Source organism: Salvia splendens, chromosome 7 (assembly GCF_004379255.2).
Source record: "Salvia splendens isolate huo1 chromosome 7, SspV2, whole genome shotgun sequence".
Lineage (NCBI taxonomy): Eukaryota > Viridiplantae > Streptophyta > Magnoliopsida > Lamiales > Lamiaceae > Salvia > Salvia splendens.
This window is the reverse complement of record NC_056038.1, coordinates 35,864,160-35,884,657: the sequence shown is the minus strand read 5'-3', so window position 1 is coordinate 35,884,657 and position 20,498 is coordinate 35,864,160. Positions and strand designations below refer to the sequence as shown.

At 36.6% G+C, this 20,498-nt stretch overlaps 2 protein-coding genes across 2 annotated transcripts; one reads left to right on the top strand and one right to left on the bottom strand.

The window, feature by feature from the left end:
• The first annotated feature begins 15,285 nt into the window (after positions 1-15,285).
• On the top strand, positions 15,286-16,230 carry LOC121741101 (transcription factor MYB10-like). The gene is made up of 3 exons (XM_042133796.1): positions 15,286-15,418; positions 15,553-15,682; positions 15,783-16,230. Exons 1-3 carry the CDS (start codon positions 15,286-15,288, stop codon positions 16,228-16,230), a joined length of 711 nt encoding a protein of 236 aa, XP_041989730.1.
• A 3,305-nt stretch (positions 16,231-19,535) lies between these two features.
• Positions 19,536-20,216, bottom strand: LOC121811581 (photosystem II repair protein PSB27-H1, chloroplastic-like). The gene has a single exon (XM_042212447.1). The coding sequence runs from the start codon at positions 20,125-20,127 to the stop codon at positions 19,630-19,632; it is 498 nt and encodes a 165-aa protein (XP_042068381.1). The 5' UTR covers positions 20,128-20,216; the 3' UTR covers positions 19,536-19,629.
• Positions 20,217-20,498: the final 282 nt, after the last annotated feature.

Sequence of the window (20,498 nt, the reverse complement as noted above, 5' to 3'; positions counted from 1 at the left end):
TGTTTAATGTTTTGATAACAAAACCCATTGTTTTTTGCTTTGTATAGATTTCCGTATCCCCACTCCAAAAAATTAAATCCGACACACATTCTACTTCGCACGTAGATAATCAATCATACTCCGTTCTTGAGAATACAAGTTATGGTTATGTTTTCTATTTTCATTTGTTTGTTATGCTCCGATTCATATTTTTGTATCTGTGACAGTCATTGTCTTCTGTTTCATGAATCTTTTCACCTATATTATCTTATCGATTTTTCTGCTATGCTTCGATTTGTGTTTAGTATGCCCCATTTTCATGGAAGATAGTTTGCACGCGTTGTATGCCACGATTTGTCTTTATTATGACCTCTTATAATTCTAAATCCAGTAGATGGAAACTTGTCTTTACTTCATCGTTAGTTTTTAGGAGTGTTCTAATTATGAATGATTACAGATTTAAATACACCAGAATGCCATGTAGAACTTAAACCATTTGTTGGTTGTAGCTTCCCAACATTGGACAACGCCATTGAGTTTTCATGCTGTCCAATGCCAAGATGTAGCAACGCATGTTTATGTTGATGAGAAAAAGAAGGAACAAGCAATTTTGTTGGGAGAGATTTTGGGTTTGTACCAGGCTGTATGTGTCGATATTGATCAAATTCATGAGCTGACATCTATAGTTCGTGAAGCAAGACAAAAGATTTTCAACAAGCTCAACATTTTAAAAAACGTTTATTTTTAACGAAAACGGTTTTGGAGAACTGAGGTCTAAAACGAACCGACCCCATCCCATCTCCAGTTGGAATCTATGCCTTATGAAAACCACATAGCATAACGATGTAAAAATATGTTGAAAACCATATAAACCACATTGAGCAGATCAGGATTAAAGGATTAAAATTATAGTAAAGTGAAAAATGTTAGGTATCATGAAAATCAAAATTAAAATTTAAATGAATACCAGCATCATTAGTAGTAATGTTATAGTGGAGTAAAATCAGAAATAATATGAAACAAACCAATAAAGGAACATACCACAATTTCAGGAAGAATTGAACAAACAAGCAAAGAACGTCCACGCTGAAGTTGTACATTGAAATGATGCAATAGGACCAATGTTATCAAATAGCGGATATGGCGGCGCCATGGCGCTATGGCATTGCGTTCAGTGGTGGAAACGCCATAGTACCATGTCGCTGCCATAGCACCGCCATATCCAACATTTGACAACATTGCATGTGTACTGTATTTAGAATGATGCATTATGCAAGAAACATGGAGGTTAGAGTTGTATTTTATACTACTTAATTAATTGTTTAAAGTGTTTTAAATGTTATATTTTAATTATTTTCTAATTTCTGAATTATATATAAATATATAAGTATTATTTTATTTATTTAATTATTGACCGCCATATCCGCCATACTAATACGCCATATCCTTGTGGCGGTTTTTAGGCGAACCGCCATAAGCCGCCATACGAGATTGATAACATTGAATAGGACATCCACCATTGTATAGATATTGGCAGTAACTTCTTCAGGGGATAATTCTCTCAGGACGGGACCCTAAAAAACATCAAACAATCATATGCATGCAGAAACTTACAAGATGTAAATTGACTGTGTTGGGGAAAACTGCGATTAATGCAAGTCATGACATACGTGAAAGAACACACACAAAATCATATTTGTAAAGATAAGATGGAACATTTCTAGAAATAGAAGGATTGAATTTAAATCTCAAACTACTGTTTCATTGCTTGAATGATGATCATTACAGACTTAGCTCTTTATACTAATCAATGGAACAATCTAGACTCCATTCAGTTACACAAGCAAACACTAAAGCTAACAAACTCTCGTACTACCTAATCCTTTCATCAAAGCTTCCTTAAATGTACGAGAATGGTCCCATGATGCACAAGGTCCAGCTGGCTGAGAAGGGAGTGATCTGGTGCTTACTCCATTGGCTTCAACTCGTGCACTCTCTTTTCCAAATGTGCATGAGTCCATGTCATGGCTGCCACGTCTTCCATGCACATCAGCATTGCTGCATTCTTGTTTAACTTTGTCATCAACTTCACAATCTTTAAGCTCTTGAATCTTGATACTTCTAACATCCCCCCTCAACCTGAGTGAAGCTAAAGAAACTACACCAAGTCTTTGTCTGAGCTTCAGGAAAGGTTGTTGGCTAAGAGGTTTGGTGAAGATATCTGCCACTTGATCATGAGTGGGGACATGCCTAAGATCAAGATCCTTCTTCAAGACCTTGTCTCTAACAAAATGAATGTCAAGCTCTATGTGTTTTGTCCGAGCATGAAGCACTGGATTAGAAGCAAGTGCTATAGCACTCAAGTTATCAACCCAAATGACAGGAGCAGCTGGGAGAGTGAGCTTCAATTCACTAAGCACAGAATTGAGCCATGCTATTTCTGTTGCAGTATGAGCTAAGCTGCGATATTCAGCCTCTGTACTAGACCGAGCTACCACGGTTTGTTTCTTCACACACCAAGAGATGAGACTTCTTCCAAAATAAGTGCATAATCCTATAGTAGATCTTCTGTCATCAAGGTCCGAAGCCCAGTCTGAGTCAGAGAAAGCAGAAAGGACACCATTTGAAGCTTGAATCTGTATCCCATAATCCAATGTCCCAGATAAATACCTTAGAATTCTTTTAACAGCCTTCCAGTGAGTGTCAAGTGGAGAGGCCATGTATTGACTGACCTTGTTGACAGAAAAATTAATGTCAGGTCTTGTAATGGCTGCATATTGAAGAGCACCTACAATGCTCCTATATAACTTAACATTAGGAATAGGTGAGCCAATATTCTTGCTAAGCTCACAGGTGGAGACCATGGGTGTGGGACAGCCTTTTGCTCCAGTCATATTGGCCTTCTTGGGAAGGTCCCTAATGTAGGATGACTGACAGAGGTGGAGACCATGAGAAGTTTTGACAACTTCCACTCCCAGGAAAAGATTAACCTCACCAAGATCCTTAAGGGAAAAATGTGCATTAAGTTGAGAAATGACCTTCTTAATGGCACTAGAACAATTCCCTGTGATAAGCATATCATCCACATAGATCAAAAGATAGATAATGTCTGCTCCTGACTTTCTAATGAACATAGAGGCATCTGCTCTAGATTGAACGAATCCAAGAGAGATGAGAACAGAATGAATGGTATAGAACCAAGCTCGAGAGGCTTGTTTGAGCCCATAGATGGCCTTGTTCAGCTTGCAAACTAAATGTGGACCCCCCTGTTCAAAACCCAGAGGTTGTCTCATGTAGATATCTTCTTTAAGCTCTCCATTGAGAAATGCATTATTAACATCCAAATGAGTGACTTCCCAACCAAAACTGACAGCAATAATAAGAATGAGTCTGATAGTCGCAGGTTTCACAACTGGACTAAATGTCTCATTGAAATCAAAACCAGGCTGTTGTGAAAAACCTTGAGCAACAAGCCTAGCTTTGTGTCTAGCAATCTCTCCAGAGAGGTGAAGTTTGAGCTTGAAAATCCATGTGCAACCCACTAGATTTTTTCCAGGTGGAAGGGTTGTCAATATCCAAGTTTTGTTCTTGAGAAGAGCAAAAAACTCAGCTTGCATAGCTGCTTTCCAGAGTGGTAAAAGCAGAGCTTCTAGAGCAGACTTTGGAGTGTAATGTGAGGAAGTCTGAACAATATACAGTTTAGGCTTGAATATCCCAACTTTAGATCTAGTGGTCATGTGATGTCTGCTAGAAATTGGAGGATCATCTGCAGGAACTGCTGAAGCAGGTGAGGAATTAGAGGCTGACTCAGCTGCTGAAACTGAGTTCTGTTCATTGGTCTCTGGAAATAGATCAGAGGACTGAGGAGGAATCTCATGAGGGTGAAAAGATGGTGCTGGAGCAACACTTGATAAACCAGTATCAACTTGACCTGAATGATGAGAAACAAGAGCAGGTTGACTAGAGATGGGGACATCAGATGAATCTTGAGGAAAAATTGAGGTATAAGGAAAAACTTGTTCATTGAACACCACATCTCTAGAGACAATTACTCTCCCATCTGGAAGAAGAACCTTATATCCCTTGTGAGACCTACTGTATCCAAGGAAAATGGACTTCAAAGATCTACTCTCCAGTTTATGATTATTATAAGGTCTGATCAGTGGATAGCACAGACATCCAAATACTCTCAATGCTGCATAGTCAGGCTTCTTGGAGTACAACTTCTCAAAGGGTGATACATTCTCAGTCACCTTGGATGGCATTCTGTTGATTAAAAATACAGATGCAGCAAAAGCATCATCCCAAAAAATAGTTGGAAGTGAAGATTGTGCCAGAAGTGTGAGTCCAGTCTCCACTATATGTCTGTGCTTCCTCTCAGCTAAACCATTTTACTGAGGAGTGTAAGGGCAAGAAATCCTGTGTGAAATCCCATTATCTTGAAGAAAAGAGGTTAAGGCTTGAAATTCTCCACCCCAATCAGACTGTAGACTCTTAATTTTAGTTTGCAGTAGATTCTCAGATGATGATTTAAAGATTTTAAAAACATCCATAACAGCACTTTTAGTTTTCAGCAAGTATATCCATGTATATCTTGTGAAGTGATCCACAAACGAAACATAGTATCTGTAGCCATTTCTAGAAGTGATTGGGGAAGGTCCCCATAAATCAGAGTGCACAAGAGCAAGAGGAGAATGAATGACAGATTCTGAAGGATTATATGGCAGTCTATGAGCCTTAGAAACACAGCAAGAATCACAGAAAAGAGCTTCATTGATTGAATTAACAGAGATATTACAGCTCTTGAGGACATTCTTTACAATATCTAAAAAGGGATGTCCTAATCTGTTGTGCCATAAGGCTAAATGAGGATCAACATCATAATTAGTACTAACACTAGGTACTGAAATGGCTGAGCCGACTGAATGAACAGCAGGGCTGCCTTGATTGAAAAGAGCAGGAAAAGTGGTGGTGGAGCTAAGGCTTCTCTTGATTGGTGAGTGGTCTACTAGAAAGTGGTACAACCCCTTGTCAAAAACTCCCTGAAGCACGGTTTCCCGGGTTCCCAGATCCTTGAAAGTCAGGATGAAACTCAAAGAAAACAGAGTTATCTCTAGCAAACTTGGACACACTCAGAAGATTCTTGGTTATACTAGGTACATGCAATAGGTTTTTTAACATAAGTTTTCTTGAGAAACTAGAATATGGCTTTAATTCAGATTCACCAATGTGAGAAATAACCACAGCTGATCCATTTCCAAGCAAGAGTTTCTTACCTCCTGTGTATTCCGAGCTGGTGTTCAAATTGCTCAAATCACCCGAGACATGATGAGTTGCACCGGAGTCTGGATACCAAGCAGTTGATGCACTGGAATCAAAACCAAATTCTGAAGATGTTGCAGAGTTGAGAGAAGGTGCAGGCCTTGTTGTTGCTGTCTGCATTAGATGTGCAGTAGGATTAAAGAATCCCTGGTGTTGTTGGCCTTGAAAGCTACCTCGAAATTGTGGCTGAGATTGTGGAGGTGTGTAGTTTTGTTCAAACCTGTGCCAACATTTGGCAGCAGTGTGACCCGGTTTCTCACACAATTGGCAGATCAGCTTGTTGCTTCCTCTGCCAAAACCTCTACCACCTCTACCTCCTCTCTGATTTCTTGAGCCTCCTCTTCCATTTCCTTGATCAGATCTGGAGTTGTTGCTGTTGTTGTTGTTGGGACTGAAATCTCTCTTTTGATTTGTCTGCTGCATCAGGTTAAGCACAGGCTGAGAGCCTTCTGTGCCAGAAGAAAAAGACCTTGTAGTCTCCATTCTAGACTCAAAGGTGAGAAGGAAGGCAGTGGCATCTCCTAGACTCCATGAATCAGATCTGGAGCTTATAGCACACACTGCAGGGTCATATTCTTGTCCAAGACCTCCAAGAATATGCATAACTTGCTCATCCTCAGATATTCTACATCCCACTGATCCCAATAGATCTATATAATTCCTCATCTTTCCAATGTATTCACTCATGGTGAGTGAATCTTTTCTCTGATTTTGCAGCATTTGTCTATACTGCATTATCTTGGCAGTAGATCTGCTAGCAAAATTCGTTTCTAGGGCACTCCAAATGTCCCTCGCAGACCTCAATCCCACAACCAAGCCAAGAGTTCCTTCTGACAGTGAAGAGAGGAGCCAAGCGGCTACTCTTCTATCCTGCCTTTGCCAGGCAGTGAAATCTTCATTTGGGGTGATAGATCCCCCTTCTCCTTCAGCTACGAAGATTGTCTGTGGTGGAGGTTGTTTCTCACCATTTAGGTAGCCCTCGAGCCCATAACCATAGGTTGTGACATCCACTTGCTGCTGCCACATCAAGAAGTTGGTGTCTGTTAGCTTAACAAATATTGGTGGTAATTGTGCATACACGGGCTAAGTCCCTTGACCCTGAGTAATTCCACCAAGTGATGAGTTGGAGCTTGCCATTCTTTGAAAACAAACGAAAAAAAAAGGTTACCTAGAGACAAGATCAAGAAGATCTTGCTCTGATACCATGAAAGAACACACACAAAATCATATTTGTAAAGATAAGATGGAACATTTCTAGAAATAGAAGGATTGAATTTAAATCTCAAACTACTGTTTCATTGCTTGAATGATGATCATTACAGACTTAGCTCTTTATACTAATCAATGGAACAATCTAGACTCCATTCAGTTACACAAGCAAACACTAAAGCTAACAAACTCTCGTACTACCTAATCCTTTCATCAAAGCTTCCTTAAATGTACGAGAATGGTCCCATGATGCACAAGGTCCAGCTGGCTGAGAAGGGAGTGATCTGGTGCTTACTCCATTGGCTTCAACTCGTGCACTCTCTTTTCCAAATGTGTATGAGTCCATGTCATGGCTGCCACGTCTTCCATGCACATCAGCATTGCTGCATTCTTGTTTAACTTTGTCATCAACTTCACAATCTTTAAGCTCTTGAATCTTGATACTTCTAACAATACGTAGGATCAGCAGATGAAGATAGAAGCTGGGTGCATTGATTAATACAGTTGTTTCTGCCTGTCAATGACCATATACATATGTTAAAATTGTATAACCACGAGGCGTATATTTCAGAGAATGATATAAATCACTGTGGTGCTTCCAAATTGGTCAAACGAGAACAAATATAGCCGGGTGGGTGGCTAGGAGAGAGACATTGTATCAAGTACCTGTTGCATGATTGAATAGCCGGCCTCTCGCAAAATAGGAGGGAAGTGAGGGAGGGTCTTCTCTTACCATGCATGTTGGCTGGTGGCAAGTATCTGTTCAACCTACGCAATCTCATGAGTTTTAATAATGATGGCAACTCCGATTTATAGTTTCCACGAACTCGGTTGGACCATGCGAGAGTGCATTGACAAGACAAAAGTAAGTCTGACCTGGGTTTGCCAAGGCAATCTATAAAAGAAAATTAAATTGATATTTTCTGCCACCTTTCCATCCCTCTTCACAGAGAAAAAGCACAATAAACTATCAACTAATTTCAAAGGAATTACACGAAGAAAGGAAACGAAATGTAAGCTTCCAAACGAGCACCCCGGGCCTTTTCTTTAAGCCCGAATCGCGGCCGTTCCCGACGGCCCGTCGGGCACAAATCAGCAAGGTGGCAGCCGAAGATTTTCAGTTTCCCCCTGCAAAGTAAAAACAAGAATTTATGCTAAGAAAACAAGAGAAATAAATGAAGCTTATTAGGGGAAATGGGACAAACACCCTTCTTAGCAAGGGAGACAAGGACTTGCCCAAAAGAGGCAAGTCAAACCTGCCATTTTTCTCCTCCTGCAACAGCCACTACATTCTCATCATACTCCATGCAAGAACAAAACAAGAAGCTTAAATGCCAAGTACCAAGTACCACAACATAACACCAAAACAATTGAATGTAAAGTGCTGCAAAATCATAGAAAAGGAGATATGTTATGGCATAAAAACAAAGAAGATCAGCTTTCATTTAATTCCCCCAAGGTACACCAAGTTTTGCCTATATAAACCCCTTTAAGAGCATCTCCAATGGCCGCGTCGGCACAGGCACGCCCATTTTTCGCGGACGCCGGTGCTGATGCCGAACCATTGCAGCCGGCGTCGGCGAAATCGGCGTGCCCACGCCGATTCTTGGGCTGACGCCGATCCTCACGGCGCCATTGTAGACCCCGGATCGGCGTCAGACCGGCGTCAGATTTTTAATTTTTTTTAAAAAATTTTTCAGAATTTTAATAGTATTATTCAATTTTCCTGTATTTGTCTCGTAAATTAAATTCCGTATGTTGCTACGATTGTAAATTAAATTATATAATTGTTATTAGTGATGTGGATAGGCTATGAGAGGGCTATTGCATGTCCAGTTGCATGTCCAGATGATGTGGCAGGAGGATTTTAGTGCTGATGATGTGGCAGTGGCAAGGCTATGAGAGGGCTATTGCATGTCCAGAACCACTGGAGATGCTCTAAACCTATCAAATTTCTCTCCTGCACACCCTAAGTTTCTCCCGCCACTATAGCAAGGTGATTAGAGAGATAGAGAGCTCGAGTGAAGCTGCTGCAAGGTCTGTCAGGCAGCTCCCACACTCATAGGTAACACTCTCCTTTCTTCCTTCCCACAAGTATTTCATACTCAACCCATACTCACCCTTTTCTTTTCACTGCAACTCGAGAATTTCAGCTCTTGAGAGTGATATTCTGGGGATGAAAAGGCAGCGAGCAAGCAAGAAGAACACCATCACAACTCTCCTTATCATTTTTTTCATCCATGAAGAACACCACCACTTCACAATCATCACATGATAGAAGTAAATGAAGGAAACATTAACCGCTGCACACAACCCTCTGCCTCTTTTAAATGGTCATGTTTAGAATAAGGGAATTTTCGTTTCATTACACTTCTGCAACATAGACACACGCTAGAGACTCACTCCACTAAAATAAGCAAGACATAACATAGAAGCCTTAATTTAAGAGCAGAAACCATCTTGTTTATACAAATTTTCTTTTCAAATTTGCGAATCCCTCTCAATCGGTAAAATGCAAATCCAAAATTTTTTTTGGGCATAAAGGTCAGGTGTCGAATCTGCCCCATGCTCAGCTCCCCTAAAATTTAAGAATTTGCAATCATAATATTAGAATGGAATAAGGTAGAAAGCTTAGCTTAAGAAGAGTGAAGTACGGCGCCGAGCAGACGGTGCCGGCTGAGATGGCGGCGGAGGAGCAGATCGTGTAATTTCAACGACCCCGGCTCGACGTCGATCCAGAGCTGGGACGACGACGTGCTGTGAGCTCGCTGGAGAAGAGAGATGTCACACAATTTTATTAATCTTGCTATTCGTTCGTACAACATACAAAGACGATACATAAAATGATCAAAGAATAGACACTACAAGATCAAACACAAGCTCGAAAGGATCTAAACTTCTTGATCACTCTTACCAACAAAAGATATTAGTATGTGAAAATTTGGAACTTAGAAAATTCGAATAAATATGCAACACAAATATATTTATATTAATCTTTTTTAGTAAGGATACTATCAGGCCTCGAATTAACCTAATTAGATGAAATTTATGAGCGCAATCGAACAAAGTTTTGAGAAGATGCAATATTCGAAACCCTAATTAATTTGAGTTGTAGGATTTGCAAAAATAAATAAACGATGAATAAGAATAATAAATTATCTTATTTCTCAAATAATTGACTCGATCTATGGAATTCTAGAATTTCTAGAATTCCGACCCTATGCGGTTCGACTCTCTTGATACGACTCGGGAAAGAACCGACAAAGAAAACCCGAGAAGATTACATAATACTACTACACTATTTATCGTCTAGCATATTCTCTAGCTCCGCTTCAAAGGTAGATAAATCGTCGTTGTCGTTGTCGTTTGTAGATTCGTCATCATCGTTGGCCATGATGCCACGCTCTAGCTCCGCTTCGAAGGTAGATAAGTCCTCATCATCATTAGGCTCTACCTCCGATCCCTCGCCGGCGCCGGATGTCTTTTCGTCTTGTTGATTTGAATCCGGAACACTAACATCAAAAGGGTCTCTAACCGCCGCATGATTCACAATTCGGGGCGGCTGGACCCAAACACTGTTGCTTTGCGATTCCGGATTTGCGGCGGAAACCTCTCCGATCACCGGAAGAAACATCTCCGTTGTCCACAACTCCGGGAGCTTGCTAATCTCGGCCAACGGCGGCTGCGCACCGGATTTCTTGTTGTTCTTCTTCTTCTTCTTGACGGTCTTGGTGATCTTGCACACGACGACATCGGCTGCGTTTGCTAAGCCGCTTGACCTAATTAGGTCATCGCTGAGGGAATATTCGTTCATCGTCCAGTGCCCGAAATCGGCGTCCGAGGCCCGGTGCTCGAAGGCCAGCATCTTGGATTGGCCGATGATTTGGCCGCTCTTGGAATCTTGGATCATCTTGAGGCCTGTTTGGCCGCCCCAAGTCCCGGTCCCCGCCCTTCGGGAAACCCTCTTCGAGTTTGAAACCCTCGAGAGAAATGTGAAGGCGTAGATGGTGTACTTGATGGAGCCCTTATCCTCCAACCTCGAGTGCCAACGCGACTCCACGTCGAAGAAAACCACCCACGGATCCGACAATAGGCAGTAGATTTCCTTCACCGGAATGCCATTCCACGGTATGTACGCAATTTTTCAGGTGTTTATATATTTTTTTTATCCAATTCAAGAGTGTTTAGGTCTTAAAGTTATGGAAACTAAATATGATTTTGTAACTAATTTAACTGATGATATCTAAATTCCGTATCTATGAATTTGGTAAATTGAATTACGAGTATCTATTATTTTTAATGCTAAATAACATAACCCTATCTTATCTGAATTCTATAAGTATAAATTTGGTAAATTGAGGTGATGAGTACCTATTTTTTATTGCTAAATAACGTAGGAGTAGGAATTTGTGAGATCAAATCTTCTAAAAGAACTCGTATTTATTCAGTATATATCAAACTGAGGTATATCTTTCATAAGATTTCAATTTAAATCAAATTAAGATGTTCCACAGCATATTTAAATATTATGTACGAAATATCAAACTAACTAAATTCAATATATTGAATTTTAATTTGTCTTGTGATAATACTGAATTGATTTAAGAAAACTAATAGGAGTAATATAGAAGTATAAGCAACCGTTTGGTAGGGGACTTAACTATGTTTCGAATGATATCCAAAAAGTACTTGCAATTGGTAGCATAGATATAATTATTAAAAATTAATTTGAGACACAAATTATTAGAATTGCATAAAAATATACTCCCTCCGTGCCTGAAAAATTTGTTACATATGTACTTTCATTTCCGCGCGTTCCACAAAATTTGTCACATTTCATATTTTTACCATTTTTTCTAGTGGACCCCACATTCCACTAACTCAATATCACTCACATTTTTTATTATAAAACCAATTTTTCTCTAACTTTTTAACTCACTTTCTATTAGTATATTTTTTAAAACCCGTGATCAAAATGTGACAATATTAGAACGGTGGGAGTAATAATTAATATCATAAAATGCCAGTTATAATGAATAGCATAAAATTACAACCCTTCTTTCACATATTACAATCCTAAAGCATTACATTTTCTCAAACCAGCGCTTTAGCCCTTTCATCATTGGGGGCTGCCTAACATTTGGCGGAGCAAAATGTTAAGTTTATTAAAGAAGAGTATATTGAAGAGCGACACTTTATAGTGTACTACAAATAAATTATGATAGTGATTTCTAAATAATTTGGCTTACTTAATAGTTAGAAACTCGTTGTAATTTGTGATTTACTAATTTACGTGAATTTGAGAATGAAATTATTAATTTTTTGTTAATTATATTCATTATCCGATGTCTCAAAAATATTATAAATATATTTACGTATAAAACAATAGTATTTTTATATTTATTTATTTTTAAAATTAAACACCGGTTATTTAATATTTTGGTCCTGTCATTGTATACAAGTTTCGTATATCATGAAAGATAAATACGGTAACAAAATTATAGAATTGAGGCTAAGGATGTAATCGGGTCGGCCCAGCGGGTTTTGGGCCAACCCTACTCGTGCGGATTGCACTGCCAGCCCTAATTGAGGCAATAAAACATATAAATATTTCAATACAGTTCCAGAATATTATGAAAATATAGTTTAAAATTTAAATGGTTCTTTCATATAAACTTGATTATAATGATCATCACATAATCTATACTGAATTAAACTTGTGAATATGGGATGAATACTGAAATTTTGGCTAAATATTAAATTTGACTTTCGTAATTCAAACTATCTGTATCTAAAACGACACAATAATACATTAATTATATATACACAAAATACAATCATGACAAGAGAACGCATCAACATAATGTTACGGAGACAGTATATATATTAGCATTACAACAGTAAACAATATTTGTGTTATACTTTGTAAATAGGATTAACACTCAATTCGCCTATAAATAACCTTAAACTTTCACCCAATTTTTACTCACATAAGTTTTAGTATTAATTATTCGTAGCATAGTGTTAGATGGGTTGTAACTTGTAAGAGCATTATAATCTTTTAGCAATCATCGGAATATTCAATCTGGCTGGCATTGTTTCAACCTCGATTCTACATACAACAACTGCACGTTCGAAATGATTCCATTGCGGTGGACCTCAAATTCAAGAGATCGTCGATAACTCGTCTCCGTTACAACAATATCAAAATTACTTTGTATTATGCCTACAATCAAAGCTTCTCCGTTGTAGGCTACAGTGTCATCCCGGGATTCAAGCAGCGCTGGTAGATTACGGCCCATCGGGAAGCAGTGGTGGAGGCTAGTGGGACGATGCGCTACGGATGATTTCCCAAGGGTCAGTGGTGGAACCAACTCCAAACTTTTTAATACAGTATCAACACAATGTCAACACAGTGTAAAATTTCAAGATTTTGACGTCAACACAATGTCAATACGATGTCAACACAATGTCAATACGGTATCAACCGTTGACATTGTGTTGATATTTTTTGTTGCTATTATTTTATCATTTGTTGATATTTTCTAACGGTCCAGATCATATTTTGGAATTTGTACAATATTTAGAGTTTGCATTTGATCACGTTCCTATTTTAATAATGCATGATTTCCCAACTTCTACACGATTTGATTACACATTTATTCTATCTACACGATTTGATTTCCACATTTATTTTCCGTATATCTTGAAAATATAGTAACGAAATTATACAATTGATGTTATAAAAAAATAATATTTTCTCCGTGCACCAAAAATAGACATAGTTGTGTATGACACGAGTTTTAAAATATTAGACATATGGTGAGCGGTTTCCTAGATAAAATAATATCAAGATATTCTACGGAATTATCACATGATTATTCATCTAGTATTGAGTTGTGGAATTCAATTCATGAACCAAACACACGACATATTTAATCCGAGATACATTTTTGCAAACTGAACAAACCATTAAAGTATTATACAATCTCGCATGTATTCTGATTGTGATTAATAAATTCTCAGAAATTATCAAATCTTTGTTAAGAATTTGTTACGATCCCCCTATATCTTGGGATTCCCCAAATATTTAGTTATCTTTTTATTCCCCATATCTTTTGATTCATAGTATATATATAAATTGACTAAATTAACTCTTTATGGTCGGCCACATTATGGTCATTTAGCATCACTCAAAACAAAATTGTATATGTCATTAATATACGCATGCATTTTTACAATTTAAATAGTTGTCTGAATCTTACACCCGCAAGTAGTAACCGCCATAAATAATTAGTACTACTATTTGATAATGATGTCGGATGGTTACGTTAATCAATACATTGTATATCCCAAATCATCTAATAATGCGAAGATGGAAATGTAAATATATTTTAATCCCAACTCTGAAATGTCTACTATTTCTTTTGCGCACAAAACACACATTGCATATCACAGTTCTGGCCCTAGTTTTTTATAGCAACCGACTTGTATTTAAATCTACATCACCCCTTTTTTACACCGGTAATCTCAATTTTTTTTGAATCAAATTTGTAATTCCCTCTATATTTTATTATTTGAAACCAAATATATAATAAACTTTTATATCCTAGATTATTTACTATATTTATAAACAAAATTCGTTTTATACTAATAAACGATATTACAACTGTTATCCATTACATCAAATAGACAAACATTAACCAACATTTTGAATTTTAGATTTCTCAACTGAAAGCCCACTAACATTAAAAAATTCCAGATAGATCGTTACCTTCCTTTTTTGGCAAATGACCATGTGAAGTTGAATCAGCACTGAAAATTCGCCATATTATATATAAATAGATAATTAGCAACTTGTAATACTGATATAATTCTATAAATATTAAAATTACCTCATAATGATTAATTCTTAGCAATTAAAAATCCCCAAGTTTCCAAATCATCCGTATCTAGTTATCCTATACATTTTTTTTTGTAAAATGACGTCATATCAAGTCAACTTGATGATTGGACATACTTTTTTTTGTGAAATGATAATTCCTTAAACTATGAAATATTGTGATTTTTTAATATTTAATACTTCGATGCCAATGAAATATAAATATTATTATAAAAGTGTGTATTACTATAAATTTTTTATTTCAATAGGAGTATAAAATAAGAATCTTTTTGTATCTGAAATTCTTTAAAACGACAAAATGTTGATCTATATATGTTTAAGATATACCCCATTTATTAAAGTTATGCACGTCACGCGGCTAATGACTCACAAATATATACAGCAATCACCAAATTATCATAAAATAATGCTTTTATTCATTTATCAATCCTCCATTCCATTTTTGATAACTGCCCCGTTACCATCCCTAATTTTTTTTTTACTTTTATAAATTTACTTACATAAAAAATGACCAAGTGTGAGCTCTTTTTTTCACTAATTACACATTTACTATTGAACATCTGTTAAAATTCATGCCAACAGTCATAATTAAATACAATTATTCTTAATCATAATATCCAAATAGACAACCAACCTATACATTCCATTAATTTTTGGGGTACATCACTTTTGATAGTCTTTGTGCTCTATCTTACCCCACACCTTATTTCCTCACTCATCCATTTCAAATTTTCAATAGCGTGTCTCTACTTAGGCAACATTTTTCTATTCCTAAAATTGGGGTTTCCTATGTTATTTCCGAATTTAAACTCCCCCATGACCATAAATAGGAGTGGACTTGTCTAGTTTCGAGGTTCAAGGCAAGACTAAAAATGGTAAAACCACCTACTTTCGACAGCAAAGGCATGAAGAGAGGTGCTTGGAATAAAGAAGAGGATGAAAGATTAAGGTCTTTTGTTATGCAATTCGGCCACGACAACTGGCGCCTTGTCCCGTCCTTAGCCGGTCAGTCCATTTTCCGACCACTTTCGATTCGATTAACCCTAACTTTCATTCTCACTGAATTTCATCCCTAATCTTACGACATTTATTAGGTCAAATTTCTCTTTCTCATGTGTTAGCAAATTAATTTCTTTCAGGATTGTCAAGATGTGGAAAGAGTTGCAGATTGAGATGGGTGAACTATCTCAAACCAGGTCTAAAAAGGGGAAAATTCACAAAACAAGAAGTGGATCTCATCATCAAAATGCATAACAAACTAGGAAACAAGTAAGAAACTCAAACTAAACTAATCCTCACACATATTTTTATTTTTTTTAAAAAAAGCACTTTTCACTAACTAGTATAGCTCCATTTTTTATTATTGCAGGTGGTCAACCATTGCTGGAAAGCTTCCTGGGCGAACTGACAACGAGATCAAGAACTATTGGCACGCCCACATAAAGAAGCGCGGCCGACAAGGCCGAGCTCCATCATCATCATCATCATCTTCCTCTTGTGTGACAAAAGATGATCATCAGCAAGAATTTGCAAATATCGATGCTCTTAGCCCCATTGCAGATTTACATAAATTCACTCGAGCTCAAGAAGATGTTTCGATTCACGATTCAATTAGTTCCAATTTGCCTCCATTTCCGGTGGAGGATCAGTTTTGCGATTTCGAGTTTTTATTCCATGAAATGCAGAATGGTAGCCCTAATTCTTCGGATGATGGCAACAGTTTTTGCAGCTCAAATTCTTCGGATTTCGAAGGGAATTTGAATTTCTGGTCTCATCAATCGTTTGGAGACGAATTTTTGGACATAAAACTGTGGTGACAGTGTACTAAATTCTTGTGAAATAGTATAGATTGATTCATTTTGTGTAAATGGCTCGAGTTTTATTTTTCCTTGAATGAAAATATTTGTATTGAGGAATATCTTTATGACGACTCATCATTGTAAATTGGCGCCTCTTATTGTTTTTTCTTTCCCTTTTAAACGACTAATTATATAATTACGGATAATGGATTAATGTTGTGAACATGGTATAATAATGTAATTAGGGAGAATCTACTGTGTTAAAGATTTAATTACATCAAACAAATATTAAATGGTCCCTTATCCCCACAGCTCTCAGGTCAAACTTTACAAGCGCATTATATAAGTCGAGTCTGTCATACTTGATTTTTTAAGTGTATATAAAATTATATACATTTGGAGGTTATTGCATAAGAACGAATCAAAACTTCGACATGTGTGCAACTTGCTACCCTTGTAAAAAAACGTATTTTAATTATTTCACATTTGTTATATTTTTTATACAAATATTGCTAATAAAGCAAGTTATGAGACCCTTGAGATATTCCTTGTTAGATCAAGTTTATTTTATCCTAACGTGATTCATTTGACCATCAAAACGAAAATATGTGACCTAAAGACCCCCAACCCAACAGAGAAGAATTCCAAATCCCAAACAATAACACTAAAAATCTAATATGGAGATCATTCATAAACACGAAAATCTAGCTATATCATAATTTAGTGGGTATTATTACAACTAATTTTTTGGGGTAGAGATATGTAGATAAAAAAGGAAAAATAAAACAGAAAATAAAGAAAGATAACTTCTTTTCTTTCAATTCTTTCTAAGTCATAATTTTCTATAGAATATGTTGACTTTCGTCAACCAAATTTATGTTATTTGTCCCATATGATAAGAAGGTACTATGTATACCATATAAATAGATAAGTAATTTGTCAAACATTCTGTTTCAAACATATTAAGTATTGACATGAAGACCATACAATTAGGAGTATTTAACTTACACAAAACGATCTAATTAAGATGAATAAATTTACCAGGTGAAAATTATTGGAATATTGTAAAAGTTAATTATATAATGCAAAACATTAATTATCAAAAGATTTATCTTTAAATTATATACTCCATAAAATTGAATATAAAAATTAAAAGGTAGATGTGCCCATCTAAAGTCATCAGAAGGCGGGGGTTTATTTTTATTTTTTTGTAAATCTCAATGAATGAATGAACCATACAATTAATATAATAATGCAGCAGCCGCATACAAACAAAATCACCTTTAAAAATATTAATTACTATATCCGGTTAAATTAAAAATTGTCGAGACAATAAACAAAAAAATTCCTACTCCAAATTTGGTATAATCTGAACACAATTTGTTTCACATTGGATTTTATTTACTATTTATTTTCAACTTGATTGGTTTCGTGACGTTGGTTCATGTACGCTTCTTGACGAAAGCAAAAATACATTATTGTGGTCTATTATGAAATAATAATTATATTTCGACTAAATTAATCGTTCCCATTATGAATATTCACACGGTTGTAGGAATAAATTTTATTCAAATTTCCCCTCAGTAATTGAACTTAATTAAGATATTTTTCAGTTTAACATTCGGTAGCTTGGGACTTCAAAAGTTTGAATTAAGCAAAGACTATGGATATTAATTGGGTGTGGTAACAAGCCAAGCTCTTGTCATTTTATCACTTAGATTAAATTTATATTTTTACTGAACACTTCGATATATAGCGCTAGTTTAATTGAGCACATACGAATTTCTTGAATTTGGATTTTATATTTGTAATATCATTTTTAAAATAATTATTATTATGAGAAAAATATAATATACTATTCATCATATTTTTATAACAATTAAAGCTAATATTCATATGTATACTATTAATTTTCTTGATTTTTTTATAAAGAAGAAGGCTAAATGAACCAATAAGAAAACCTAGTAAACGACCAACAACCCATTTGTGGGACAAATAATAACATATTTATACAAACAATTAACGTATTTAATACTGTTTATTTTAATATTGTAGAATTTGTCTTTAAATTTATCATAGCTTATGAACAAATGACTAATGAGATAAAACATGATATGATGTTTGATTGAGATATTTTTTTAGTACTATAGTCTATATAACACATAACAATATCATATTCGATATGATAGAAATATATTATTATGTGGGGTTAGCTCACTTGCAACTTGCCTTTCTCAACGTAATGAAAAATATAAGAGATCATCTATAGTAAAATATTAAATGAAAACAAAAAAATATCTATAATACACTGCATCTATGACATTAGTTGCAAGTTGCATGTATCAAGTCATATAATTCAAATCAGTAGCACTATGAGTTTGACAAAGAAAAGGTCTTCTAAAAGTGTTTCCCTAAATACAAAGATAAACATCTTTTTCTCTATGACCAATCTATATGAATATCAATTTCCTTGATAAGTACATGTGAACAAGTGACAAATAAATAGGTATATTTTTTCATAGATAGGTTTTGCATTATGCAATTTGCTAGTATTCAATGTCAGTACCATATTTTTACATTGTAGTAAGATTTATTTTGTGCTTCGTGCGTCAATTGAAAATATTATATTCCGATGATGTGAACACTCCTTTTTAATTTTTAAACTTGCTTTCTTGATGACAAACTTCCTTTAACATTGATTATTAAATCCCCAACAATCATGGGTTCAAGGTTAGTAGTGTTTGGGCACTACTAAATCTATCACGAAACCTCCGTTTTGAATAAAAGGAAAGTTTGAAAGAAAATAAAACCACATAATTTATTTATACTCGGTGAAGAAAATTGACATTCCCATTTACACTGGAAAGTCTTTGGAAGAAAATTAGAGCAATTCGTGGAAAGGAATTGAGAATGAGCTGGCAATGAATACACTATATATGCATTTAATACAATATAAAGAGACAATGTTGATACACCACAAGTAGCAAATCATTCGCGTTAAGTTGTTATCGGGTCAGTTTGATTACGACCTAACTCAATATGGTCTAACTCGAATTAGACTGGTTAAAAACAATTTTCAATCTAAACACGAATCTAACATGTTATCTTTAAATCTGAACACGACCTACACTCAACATAAACTCATTAACAACACGATAATAACCCAAACCTGATTTACACAATTAAAACCTGACATCATACGAGTTACAACAATCACATTCCACTTACATTTTTCACTCAATTTCCATTACATTTATTAAAACTCAATGTAGAATCAAAGTGAGATATAATGAGTTGTTAAGTAAATAAACATACACTCCAAATAAAGTTCTCAAACGTTCCCCTCATTTTATAATCTCAAGAAGATAAAAATATAAATACAGAAAATATGATACCAAAATAAGTAAAAATACAAAATCATCGACCCCTCAAGAGAGCTTTCTCAGCCGTCTCCATCTCTTCCAAGATCCTCTGCCTCCTCTTCGCCGGGATAGGCGCCGTGGGCCCGAAGCTGATGTAATGGCCCGAAACGGCGTTGAGGGCCGAATACATGTCGCGGAACGAGGCCCGGCCCAGCAAGGCCTTCTCCCGCCTGTATTTGGCCACCCACGAGTTGGAAGTCTCCCGCAGCTCCGCCACCGCCGCCGCCACGTTCGGGTCGGCCTTGTCCAAGGTGATGGTGCTCTTCACCTTGCTGATCACCTCCTCCGTCTCCTTCACGTACTCCTCGTCCGACGCCGCCAATGCGGCGGTGGGGGCCAGGAATAGGGCGACGGCGGAGAGGGAGAGGAAGTTGCGGCGGGCGGTGGAGGCTGTGTGATTGGCGGCGGTGGTGGTTCGTGATCGGAGAGGTGGTAGGGGTTTTTGGGTGGCGGCGGCGGCGGCGGCGGCGGTGGGGGAGATTAGGGAAGCCATGGAAGGGAGAGGGAGAGAGAGAGGTGTGTGGTTTTTGTGAAGGAAGATAGCTTATCGTCTTATCTAGAAATTTTTGTTTGGATGAGAGATCTAAAGACATTGTGTTGTTGGATGACATGTCGTAAACACATCCAAGAAAAATGTTTTTATTCGAAAATAAGGAAAACGACAAATTGGTAAAAATCATAACGCATTGTTGAAATATTAGTGTGTGATTGGAACTTCAAAAGTTGATCGAAATGGGACGAAGGGGTAACTATAATTTCATGGATTTAGAAAGACTACTCCCTCCGTCCGTGAATAGGCTGGTTAACTTTTACCATAAATGGTAATAGGGTTTCACCTTCCACTAACTCATTACACTCGCATTT

Bases quoted from the DNA above. Each gene is read 5' to 3' on its own strand.
- LOC121741101 (XM_042133796.1), top strand. From the start codon at position 15,286: ATGGTAAAACCACCTACTTTCGACAGCAAAGGCATGAAGAGAGGTGCT. The intron at 15,419-15,552 runs GTCAGTCCATTT...AATTTCTTTCAG, and splicing joins CCTTGTCCCGTCCTTAGCCG to GATTGTCAAGATGTGGAAAG. The intron at 15,683-15,782 runs GTAAGAAACTCA...TTATTATTGCAG, and splicing joins CATAACAAACTAGGAAACAA to GTGGTCAACCATTGCTGGAA.
- LOC121811581 (XM_042212447.1), bottom strand. From the start codon at position 20,127: ATGGCTTCCCTAATCTCCCCCACCGCCGCCGCCGCCGCCGCCGCCACC.